Source organism: Haemorhous mexicanus, chromosome 3, assembly GCF_027477595.1.
Source record: "Haemorhous mexicanus isolate bHaeMex1 chromosome 3, bHaeMex1.pri, whole genome shotgun sequence".
NCBI classification, from domain to species: Eukaryota; Metazoa; Chordata; class Aves; order Passeriformes; family Fringillidae; genus Haemorhous; species Haemorhous mexicanus.
Window position 1 is genome coordinate 15,613,697 of NC_082343.1, and position 13,095 is coordinate 15,626,791.

The 13,095-nt window shown below is 39.2% G+C and overlaps 1 protein-coding gene across 2 annotated transcripts in view; it reads right to left on the reverse strand.

The window, feature by feature from the left end:
• PPP3R1 (protein phosphatase 3 regulatory subunit B, alpha) overlaps positions 1-12,479 on the reverse strand; it is a 38,685-nt gene extending 26,206 nt beyond the window's left edge. For both annotated transcript variants that reach the window (XM_059840974.1, XM_059840975.1), the window contains exon 1: positions 12,251-12,479. In XM_059840974.1, the coding sequence (XP_059696957.1) occupies positions 12,251-12,253 (3 nt within the window). In that variant the 5' untranslated portion in view covers positions 12,254-12,479. The remainder of the gene's footprint in view (positions 1-12,250) is intronic.
• Positions 12,480-13,095: the final 616 nt, after the last annotated feature.

The window sequence follows — 13,095 nt, forward strand, 5'->3', positions numbered from 1 at the left end:
TACTCTTTAGCAGCAACAACAAAATCTGCTTATCCAATCACTTCAAAGCTCACATTTCTTAAGCTTGCATCACTCTGAAAAATTCTCAGAACCCTGCAATCTTAAGTGCATAAATGAATAATGAATTCTCAAAAAGCCAAGGAAAGGAGTTTCCCAGAAGGATTCTGAAGCAACACAACCTTTAGTAGGGGAACAATAAAATTCTGCCACCACTAAATGAAGTCCTGATGCAATTAAGAGTTCACAATGGGAAGGCTCTGGAATTAACAGTTTGTTCCTCCACTGCTTCTGAAGGAGTCACAGAAAAATTTGCAAGATAATAATTTATTTGTTCCACTTAGGTTAATATGCTGGTTTCACCTACAAAACTTCTTTCTAGATTTACAACACAAAGTGAAGTTTATTCAATTCCCTTAGCTAAAGAGCAGACCATGGCAACTGGTCCTTTTCAGCTTTAAAGACAATCCCAGTAAAGTTTCTCAATCAATCCACCCCATGACCCCATGTGCTGTTACATGGACTAACCCCACGCTAGTAAAATTGAAACCAAGACCATACCGTCCAGAACATTTGTGATCCAAGTACAAAACTAGGTAGAAAATACAAACGACTGCAAAAGAATAGATACATCATATACTTTCGAAGTATACAGTGCAAAAGCTTCTATGAGGGGTATGAGAGGAAACATTAAACGAGACTGAAGACTTCACTTACAAACAGCAATTTAATCACTTCATTAGTAGGAAGGACTGTGTTGTCCTTCACCTTTTGTTGGTGAATATGAACACAGAAATCCAAGCAACTGCAAACAATAAATTGTGTCACATTCATGTGAAAGAACAACTTCAGATTTGGAAAAGTAAGCTAACACAGAGAAAAAATGAACAAAACTTCATTCAAAACCTTAGGCCAAAACATGTAAGCATCACCAGGAACCTGGAGGAACTACAGAGTCCCACAATTTTCACCACAAATTAAAATTATACTCAAGCTGTTATTTAGCATATCATACTCTGTCAAATGAAGAAAAGACAAAACTACCTAGGAGAGTTAAAACACTCATTTATTGATGGTAAAATACTTAGTAGGTAATTAAAGGTCTTTCAGCTTCTCTCCTGCTCCACAACAATTTGAAGATATAACAAATTTTTCCCAGAAAACAGACAATGCTCCAAACTTCCACTTCGACACAAAGCAATAACGACCTCATCACTGGCTGACCTACATATAAATAGGTACAGAACAATTACTTTACAAGATGATATTAACTTGACCTAAAGCCATATTGAAATATAATTTGCTGTCTATATTCTCATGAGGCTGCTTTTAATTAGGCCAATTTAATTCTCAGCATTTCCAGTGACTATAAAATGAAAAAAAAACAAACGAGAAAGCTTCAGCAAGCAGCTCTACAGACTATACCCCGTAAAAACTCTACCAAGTTAACTGGTATTTCAATATCCCTCCAAAATTAACAATCAAAGAATCATGTTCTCTGTAATACTTCCAAGTCAAGCACTCTTGCTGCTGGATTGATGAGGGGTGTGAAACACAGGCTTTCTTTTCTCTGCATTTTTTTTCAACCACGTCTAGTAGATTGTGGAAACCACAGTCTCTTAAGGTATAAGACTTGCTTGCAAATTTAAACTTCTTTTTGAGTAATCTTGAAAAACCCAAAGGCTATCAATATCTATAGAATCAAAAGTTACCTCTTAAAAATATGAGTTGTGATACTCCAAATACAAGAAATGAGTAAATTAAAGGATAGCTCTGTCTTCTGAAGTTTCTGAACTCCTAGTTTGGATTGTACAAAGAAGACATTTAACTCCAAAAGCCTGAACTCCACAGGCGGGAAAAAACCCAAAAACCATTAGATCAATTTCCTGCTACTACACTTCAGCAATGCAGCGAGTATTAAAAAGGAGTAAGAACATTTCTCTTTGCAGAGGGTTTACTTCCAAAAAGAAGAAAAGGAGCTACAGCAGTCACACAACCCCAAGCAAAGGAAAAAAATCTCAACCCTAATTTCTGCAAGAAATGGCTACAGATCCTTGTGCCTGATTAGGCTGAGAAAAATATGAAAGATAAGAATTTAGCTAGAAATGAAATGTAGCCTGTTGTCCTCTGACAGCAAGTGATGAACATACAAATTACTGTATTTGTTAATACATAATTCTGTAACTAGTTATATATATCCATTAATGTCACATAATCAATGTACTTCTTTCTCATGCAGCTAGCAAAGGTCCCTTGCCACAGACTGTTAACAAACTTGAGCGAGGAAAGTATGGAAGATCACTAACAGTTAGAAAATAAGTTTAGGAGGCTTCTTTTTTTAGGGGAGTTTAGACAGTAGATTCACTGCAAGTGGTATTTATAGAGGGCAAAGAAAATAGCAAAGATATATTAACAGATTATACTGCATCATATAACAGCATTATGAAACTTAATGTAAGAGACTCTACTGCAGTTCAACATAATTCCCTATTCACAGAAACAGTGAGGTTAAAAACAGTCAAGAACAACACCACCTGCATATCTTTCTCCACCAATTGATTTTCCTACATTTTTAGATTCAACAGTGTATTCAGTCGTGTTAACTGCAAAGGGAAAGGCTTTAGGAACAGTTGCACAGGTATTATAAATTAATCTGAAAAGGCCTGAAGCAAAAAACCAAGATGATGCAGCTCTACTGCATACAACAGTTTAGTGCCAGTTTTAACAAACGCCCTTGAGTAGGAAAGTGTAAGTACCAATTCAGAAAGTATCAGTAATTCACAAGGCTCTACCACAAGAGGTTAGAACAAAGCCAGGAAAAGTCACACAGAGTCAGGAAAGTCAGCATCCAGCACTGCACAGAAACAGGCTGCACAAGTAGATGCTGTCACCAGCTTTTCTTCCCATGTAAGAAACTTAAAAACAGTTCAATACCACTTGGGAAGTCAAAAAGGGAAATCTAAATTTGAAAGGAGATAAACGACTTACAGCCCAAAAGCTGCCCAACAAGAAGAGAGAAAGAGGAAACAGGATGATTAAAAAAAAGATCACAAAGCAGGCAAAATGTCATTCAGGCTGCATCACAAAAGAGACTGAAGAACATTGTGAAGAATTGTGAAAATGACACATACCTCAAAACAAAACAAGTTCAAAAATGGGATTTGATTTCACAAACTGACATGAACAAAAAACAACCAAGAAGGCAAAGATGCAGAACTGAGCAAGATGTGCAAATCAAAGGAAGAAGTAGGTTGTGCTGAAGGGGAATTGTTGCACAGAAATAAAATGTGAAATATAAAGATTGTTTGTATTCTCAACCTGTTAGCACTAATCTAGTTTTCTCTTTTGCTTTTTTACTAAAGAAAAAAAAAAAACTTAATCAGAACTTACAGCTGCCAGCTAATAAATGGAACCATTTTAACAAGTTCTGGTTTAGTTTCTGCTATTCAAGGATTCACAAAGAATTAAAATGAATCATATGGTTTGAAAGCTGGCCCTACCAACACTATGATCCAAAACAGAGGGATCAAATCCACTGTAATTATCAAGAAATTTACAAAACATTAAACAGGTCTTTTTGGCATTACCAGCTTCCATTCTAAAGCAAATACTTAATTTCCAGCACTCAAGAATTTTCCACAAATTAGAAACTGGTGTTCTGAAGATGCATTATAAATTTCCAAAGTCTTCCAATTATCACAGATTTCCCAATAAAATGAAAGCAAAATGGAACATAATAAACACAACCCCCTCAAACAAACAAAAAGAAACCAAAACAAAAAACCAAACCAAACCAAACAAACAAAAAACAAAAAAAACCAACAACACAAATGCTTTTTCAATTAAGGTTTTCCCTGCTATGGGATATTTGAAAGCTCAAAACAAGTTTTCTTTTTATGACACGTGTCATAGAGAAAGTACTGACTATTTTTAGTCATAACACTAAGGTGATGTCCATTCAGGAGTTTGTTAAGTAATACTCAAATGCCATTTAGAAGAATATTTTAAGTTCTTAAGGACATGAACTGGTTTATTTCTTACAAACAGGAATGCAAATATTGAGTATCACTTTTGCTACAAGCTAGTAATAGGGTACTCAAAGGATTAAATTAGAAGTCCAAACCAATTTCAGTAGCTTATAAACATTCATGTCATATGTTTGAAGAATTATCCAAAATCTCATTACCAGAATAGCTCTAAGACATATAAACCAAAAATTCACAGCACTTGCTAAAGATTGCTTAATCTTGACAGAACTCAAAGCTTATTAATTGCTGCAATTGACAATAAAACCATAAACAGCTGTCCTGAAAAGCCATAAATTTTCTTAAGTAGTAAATGTACATAAAGTTGTAAATGTATGTAAAAGCAAGCACAAGAGTACATACAATGCAGCACTAGAAAAATTACTGGTATTTATGGGGTCTATAGGTTCCAAAAGAAGTCCAGTAGATGCACCTCTGCAGAGCCCAAGGGACTCCCAATAATAATTAACAGTTGCTCACAATCAAGAATCCAGTCCACAGCGCCATGGAAAGACTGACACACTTGTGCATGTAATCACAACCTGTCCACAGAACCACAGGCCACCATTTTTCTGCTATTCACCATCTTATCTCTTCATGTGCCATACTTTCAAAAGTTTGCAGTTTGCAAGCATTAAAGGCAGTATATAATGCATATATATTTGCATACTAGTCTGTAATACAAACTACAAATCAAAGAACACTTGTAATTTTAAACAAAGTCGTTTAGCAGCTCTGGGTAACAAGGTTTGACTTGACACAACATTTACTGCACTGCACAGATGCTACATAATATCTCTGAGAAAGTAGATAAAGCTACTAGTAAAACCCATCCTTTCTCTAAAATCAATTTTTCTGGAATCTTTAGGTGTTCTGTCCCCTGCTATAGAGCAGTACACTATTACTACCTTGTTACATTAAAATGCCTACATCTAAACCCATCATCTTCTTAGTCTGCTCCATTTTAGACCCCTTTACTCACATGACTTGTTTTCTTACCACAAAAGGGCAATCTGGCCACCTTTTAACTCATCATCCCATTTTTTCAAGGCCTCTCAAAAGAGAATTTTTCAGAACTGACCTTTAGCAAAACTGAGCTGCATTACTAGAGCTGCACTATAATATTCAAGAGTACACAAGATTCAAACTTACTAACCTTTCATATTTTACAAATTACATTTATGTGATTTTTCAATGCATTTCAATGAAATTTGTCTGAAAACAAATAAAAAAACCTAACACCAGTGGTATCTACTACAAATGCCTTAGTCTAATTAATAAAATAAACAGTGTTTTGAATAAAATATTTCAGGAAAACTAACACTGCTTTTATAACAATCACTTGACAAATTTAATAGGTGGCAAACAGGTATTTTAGTTGATACCTCTGAGAAGAAAAGTTTTAGAGTGCCAAGATAGTCTACTTGAGTCAAATATAACAATCAAGTCTATTTATTCATCTGACATTTTTACTACTGCTGCTTAGTAGCTCTCCTATTCATCATAGATTTTTTTCCTAGACTTGTTAACAGATCTACATGCAATCAAGCTTTAACCTAAAAAAAAAAAAAAATCTGTGAAGTGTCACTTTAGCATTATCAACAAAACTGACCGATGACTGCTCAACTATGACAGTGCTAAGCCTGTTAGCAGTGGCTCAATACTAAATTAAACTTCCCAGGGGAACATTTTATATACACAAGACTGAAAAGCTGTTCAGTCATCATGCCTACAGAGTACATGAGTTCTCCTTCACAAGCTCAGGCCTGAAGCAGAGCCATGGAGTTTACTGAAAAAGAAACCCCAACAGCAAACCAAACAACTCCTTTATAAGTCCTCTCTGCTAGCCATAAGTGTCATTCAGCAGAGGGAATTCAAATGACATTTTTCAACTTCCGTGATGCTATTCAGAACCTACACAAGTCAGCAGTGAAACAAGCTGTTTTTGTCCTTTACCACTTATTCAAAAAAAACCTCAAAACATCTCATAAATGCACACAGAAGACATACTCACAGAGTAACAGCAGTGAGGAGGTAGAAAAAGAGTCCTGTAGTTTCCAGCTGATGAAAATAAGGGGTAAAAATCTCCATATTAGTCACAAACACATCAGAGGAAGAAAAAGTTCCACAGCATTTAAAGATGATACTAGGACTGTAGTCTAGTGAGAATCACAGCTGAATCCACTTTTCCAGTAGATTGGTTTCTTCCCAGAACATATCAACCCTGGGCCTAATTTCTGGGCTTCCTATCTGCTGTCCCATTCCTTCCTATCCTGCCCCTCAAAAAATCTGACTGAATTGCTTCCATAAATGTCTTACTACATTTTTTTAAATTCCTACCTTACCTAAGTTAGGAACTACTGTAACTTTAAGCTGACTCAAGCTTCAAGCTGTGCCTTAAGTTTGCTTAAAAATGTTCATTAACACAGACTTTGCAAATATTTACTGACACAACCTATTTACAGCTCAAAAGCCAAGATTTTTATTGGCAGTTCCTAAGAAATGCTGCCTTTAATCCAACATATTTAATGGGTTTCCAAGACTTCTGTAATGCAGTTAAGGATTATTTATATCACTAGATTCCTTCCTTAATTGTGGAAGGGAGTATCAACAGCAGGGCCAAATGACTGTCAAGTTACAAGTGAGTCAGATACAGTCTCCAGCCTGTTTTGTATCATCAACACAGTTTTGCCCAAGCAGTTAAAGTGCTTTTAGCAACATATAAAACACTGTCTATATGGAAAAAGCCTAATAAAGTATAGCTATCAAATTAAAATTTTCAAGCTACACAAAATGTCAAAATTAAGAAGAAATTACACTACAGAAATTATTTCACTTGAAAGATGGGAGTTTTATTCTTAGACACACTTGAAATTTAAAAAAACCCCAACTCTCCACAGACTTCTGCCACTCAAATTATATATGTAAGACCTGAACAGAGAGACAAGACACAATTTAAGCTTATCCCTTGTTAAAATCGTCTCAATATTACTAAATACATTATTTCATCCAGTGACCAAAAAAATCTAGCTACATCATTGTATTGCATGCACAAATTGTATACACAAATTCTACACCAAGTAGAATATGATGCTTCTAGTCCTGGACTTTCCCAGAATACCTGAACTGGTATATCAAAAGATCTATCACAGATTAAAAGATGTTGGTGCATGTCCAAGACTCTCCCACTTCATTCAGTACATTAAGGCAATCTCTGCAGCTGATCTTTCTGACACTGCTAATGTCAAGATTACTTGAGGCCACTGACAACTAAGAAACAGAGTAGCTTTTGCAAGATATAAAAGGCCTATCTCCAGCTCTAATCTCTAAAAGCAGTCACTTTAAGTGGCTAAAACACTGTTACAAAGATGTTGGAAGAAGGCAGCCAGTAACTACTGAAGACCATCACATGCCCTAAGCCAAATGGACAATACACAGCACATTGTCTAGTGGCTACATTTTAACTCCAAATACCAAGGCCCCTAAATTTGTAACAGTTTATTTGATTTAGACATATTTATTTTCAAAGCTACAAACACACACTGCTAGTACACATACTAATGCTAACTTCTAAACAATAACAAGGACCTAGGATAAGTTTATTACCCTGCCATGACCTCGACCTGTTCCATTTGCAGAACAAGGCCAATATTTACCAGCTTCACAAGAGCACAGCAAGTTAAATTCTTACAGTCTTTGGGAAAGAAAGAACAGATTTAAGTAATTTATATAATCATGTCAGCCAATAAAATTCCAACTGTTTCAAGAGTTCCAACTTTTCTGTATTTTAATTAACATAGGCCTGCGAGTCAAACAAGATGCTTATTTTCTAATGGTATACTGCTCAGAGGTTCCAGCTGCGTAGCCTTTAAGCACAAGCAATTTTTACTCCTCTTTTTATGCCGACATATTCCTGTCATCATTCCTTCCCCACCATCTCAATTTTTACTCCCCCATCCTCACGGTGCTCACTCCTCCAGCAGCAGAAGACTTGGATCATGACAAGGACATTACACAGTAGCAACTTCTTTGTTTCTGCTGATTCTGGCAAAGAGATAGCATGCAGGAAGTATGGAAACAGCCAGTCCCCTTTACCCCCATGGTCCTTCTGTAAGGAACACACCGGAATAAACAAGGTCAGGAAAACAGGAAAACATATAGTCCAGAAGAACACAACAATGGAAAACTGGAAAATGTGTTGCTATATGAATGGGTTGCAATGAACAAAGAACTGCTCTAATTTTTTACTGATTTTTCTCCCAATTACAACTTGACAAATGATATTACTCAGAGAAGGGAAAACAGGCTTGGCAAGGAAGAGGAGGGGCAAGGAAATTGAGAGCAAGTTGCTTTCATGAAGTCACATATTAACTCAAATTACAAAAAATGTTTTTCCATGAAAACAATTTTTCATCATCATTTCATATAGTTAAACCAAAGTCTTTGGAATCATGGAATCGGTTAGGTTGGAAAAACCTCTGAGATCACTGAGTCCAACCGACAGAACTTTACACTCAACTACCATTCAGATTTAAAATGTTTTAGAAGAGGATACAATTTTCTGTAGTGAAATACTGCTAAATACAGGCAGCAAAAATGGGGAGGGAAAGCAAAACAATTCTTCAAACGAGAAGAATAAAAATCATAGCAATGTGAAAAACTTTATGCAAGATTAATTTATGAATTACAGTAGAACATTTTTAAGGACACCTACAATTTAAAAAAGCTATTTCTTCTGTAACACTGCCAGGTAAACACCAATTCAGGACCTAGATTAAGGGGCTGGAGTATCTCTCTTAGAAGGAAAGGCTGAGGGAGCCAGGACCTAATCAATATGTATCAGTATCTGAAGGGAGTGTTCCAGAAGGATGGACTAGGCTCTGTGCGGTAGTGAGGAAGAATTTTTTTACTGTGAAGTAACCCTGCAGGAGAACAGAACACCCAGAGAGGGGTGTGGAGTCTCCTTCCCTAGAGATATTCCAGAACCATCTGGGCACAATCCTGCGCAATGCACTCCAGGATGACCCTGCTTGAGCAGGGAGTTTGAACCAGGTGACCCATTGTGGAACCTTCCAACCTGACCCATTCTGTGAGAAAGTAGAAGCAGACAAAGAGAAATGGTTTGGCATAAAAATGTGCATTTCTGCCTCATCTCATTTCCTTGGAAATACCAGAATTACTGAATTCTCTTTTTCTGGCACTGATAGAAGACAGTCCCATCTACTTTAAGATATGAGCAAACCCCACAATTTAGGTATTATTAATCCACTCCCTTAAAATTTTCCTTTCACCTGCTAAGCCAGATGCCTTAGGTGATGAATATACTGAAGCTTCTGAGGTATGCCCACTGCAAACTATTTTCCCTTCAACTACTCAAATGTCATTCTCTCTATTGTTAAATTAATAGTTAAACCATATAAAAACAGAATTCTACTTCTACCACAGGAATGGTGAAAAAATATAATTACTTTTTAAAAAGTCTTTTTCCCTCTCCACCAACAGGCTCTATCTTCCTGCTTAGGAATAACTAGCTTTTTGTTCAGCTAATAAGCAAAGCATGTAACACCCTCCCTGCTAAATAGTAAAGAATTGTTTAAGATGGTCTTCTGGGGTTGTTTTTTCATTTTATTGCAAAAAAAAAAAAAAAAAAAAAAACCTGTTTAGGAGGTTCTTTAATAATTTAGGAGGTTCTTCCAATAATTTAGAACCAGTGTTAGATCAGTTCTGGCTGGAGAAAATGTACCAGAGGCACTAGTATTCAAGTGCAGTGAGTCAAAACAACTGAATAAGAGACTAGTTAAGACAGATGCACGATGTAACATGTTTTGGGTGATTCCTGTAGAATTCTGGGGCTTCTGTACTACATCTATGAAGTTCAAGATCTGGATATGAACCAGAACACAGACCATCCCAAGAAGACAGAATTTATCTAAAACTAAGATCATTTAATACCTTTATCGGTGCTGTTTACCTTTTCCTAGAAAACACTACTCATAGGAAAAACTTGCTAAGTCAACTCTGACAAAAATAGCTTATCAACATTACTTCTAGCATTATGTAATGGATTCGTCATCCTATGCTCTGACAGATTATTTTAGAACCGGCTACACCTAAACATCCAGAAGAACCTTCTTTGACTCACTAGATGTTTTTGTTTTCTCTCAAGCTACCTACTACAAACACAACAATACAGTCACCTCTTTTTTCATGATTACTGTCAGCTCTCTCATTCTGCAAGAAAATAAAAGAAATGTTGTTCTAGACTGTGAAAAAAGACTTGCTCTAATACCATAAGGATTGAAACAAGATGTACTCCATTAGAACTGAACTCTTTCAATGAAAACATCCCCTGATTAATGACGAAAAAAAAAGAATAGCAACTTAAATTATGGGTGGGTTTTTTGTTAATGTATAGTTTTATATTGATTTTCAGACTAAAAGGCACCTAAGATCAGGTGGCACCAGAACCAGTGTAGTGATACAGCTACAGTAGTGCATTGATTATTTTAGAAAACAAGCACCTCTACTGGCAGAGATAACATTCATAACATAACATCTTTTTTCCCAGTATATGTATTTCTATGTTGCAATGCATCATACACAAATACTATTCAGGAAGCAATGAAGTAACGATCAACATTATTACATCATCAAAAGATCATATAAAAAAGCTTTAATTACAACTGAACAGATGAAAAAATAATCAAAGGTAATAATACACGAAAGTTAAGTTCATTAAAGGTTCCTGACACACACATGGGCATCATAGTCAAATAATATTTCTTTTCTTTTATATATGTTAGTGTACCACATCTGGCAGGTCTTTGAGAACAAAATTTTCACAGAAGATCCAACTACTGGCAGGATAAGCAAATTATCACTGTTCATGATGATCTATACATTCAAAGTAATTACCAGTACTACAACCATGGCAAAAGTGATAATAATTTTTTTAAGCCTCAAATTCATTAATACCTTGTTCTCAAAATATGAACTTTTCTTTCCCCCCCCCAGTCTTGATGTGCTCCCAACCAAAACCAAAGCTTTATACACTTCAAAGCACTTCTCAAAATGCACATCTAATAAAGTGTGGACACAAAACCAGCCCGAGCATGGCACATTAGTTTCTGCCACAACTTTATTTTTTAAAGGAAAGACTACAATGCCTGCTTAAAAACAACAGGAAACCCATTTTTGACCTCCAGACCCTGTGAGGTCTAACCTGCAATGTGATAACCAGCTGGCCTCGCTCTGAAAGGGTTAAAAAAAAATTTAAACTACTTGTATTTCTCCAGCGGTAAAACCAAAATATTGCCAGGTCTTCCTGCAGACCGGGTACTGGATAATTTAGGTTAAAATAAATGTTTACTAAAAAACAGGGCGTTGATTTCTTGGCAGCGATAAAAAGCAGCAGACACCCCTAGTGTCGACGCAAAATACTACACGACTCCATACTGTATCTCCAGGTTAATTTTACAGCAGAAAAAAGGAAATTTAAACACGTCATGATTGAAAAAACAGAGCGACTCTCGCACACACACACACACACCTGGGCACATCACACTCCCGCAGCCTCAGACCCCGAGTACCCATCGTATGTGAAGTGTCAGCTTTCCGCCCCAGCCCAGTTACAGCGCACATTATCCCGTCCACTGGGCTACGTGCATTTCAGCTTTTCGGTCCGCATACGAACGGCACAGCGCTACTGCTGCTGCACCGGGGGCGGGGGGAGAACCCCGCGGAGCTGCGAAACCCCCGCACGGCAGCGACGCCGAAAACGCCGGAGTTTCGTTTGGAAACGGCTCCGGGGGCCTAGAGTGCCTCCGTGGAACAGACGAGGCCCAGCAGGGGCGACGCGAATCCCCAGACCGGGTGGGGGTGAGGTGAGAGGGTGCTGGGGAAGGGAAGGGCCGAGCCCGACTAACGCTCCCAAGGCGATGGAGGGAGGAGGCGGAGAGCCAGCGGGGTTCCGTAGGCGGCGGAGCAGAGCAGGGGATGCGCCCGCCGCCGGGGAGAGCTGAGAAGGGAGCCCAAAGAGGCGCCTGCCCGCTGGAGGACGTGGACTACCCGGGGGCGGGAGGAGCCGGGTCAGGGGCAGGGCAGCGCCGAGGCGGAGCAGTGGTGGGGCCGAGGGGGTGGGGGACCCGGGCCGGTCTGGAATATTCCAGCGGGGCGGGAGCGAGGAGGGAGGGAAGACCTAGGGAGTGGAAGCGAAGGAGGGTCCTCACCATGGCGGCGGGTGGGCGTCAGGCGTCTCCCCCGCAGATGAATCCGCCGACCCCGGCCTCGCTGTGCCTTGTCCGGCGTCGCCGCCGCCGATGGCACTCCCGATCCCACTGCCGATCCCGCTCCCGTCACTGCGGCAAAGGCTCCAGTGTCCCGCGCTCGGAGCGAGCAAGCGAGGGAAGGGGGGCGAGCGGCGCTGACGCGAGGCGGAGGGGGCGGGGCTCTCACATCCGGGTACTCCTCTGCGCCGGGGGGCGGGGCGAGATCATGACATCATCGGCGGGGTGGGGAGCTGGGAGCGCAAAATGGTGGTGGGGTGGGTGTGGGGTTGTTAGTGGTGAAAGTGATTTTTGAGTCCCCCTGCGTCCAACCGTCAGCCCGGCGCTGCTACTGTAACTCTAAACCATTAAACTACATCACCCAGCACCAAGTCCAGGCGCCTCTTAAATACCTCCAGGGTTGGTAACTCCCCTACCTCCATCGGCAGTCCATTCCAATGTCTGGCCCCCAGACCAGAGAAAAAAAATATTTTTTCCTACTATCTAATCCCAATCTCCCCTGTCACAGTTTGAGGCTATTTTCTCAGGTCCCCTCACTGCAGGCAGGGCACAAGAAGCCGGACTCCTGTTACTCAGAGAGAGCCTTCTCCAGGCTAACCTACCCCCGGTCCCTCTGCCGCTCCTCATAAGCAGGTGGGAAAAGGGGGTTTTTGGGGCTGCCCGAAGGTCCCCTTTAATAGGCCTTTTGTGTTAAGTGTTAACTCAACTGTTTCTTTTCTTTTTGCTACTAAACCAGGACTGATCAGGGTGATGGCATACGCCTTTTTTTTTCCCCCTTGTATGATTTG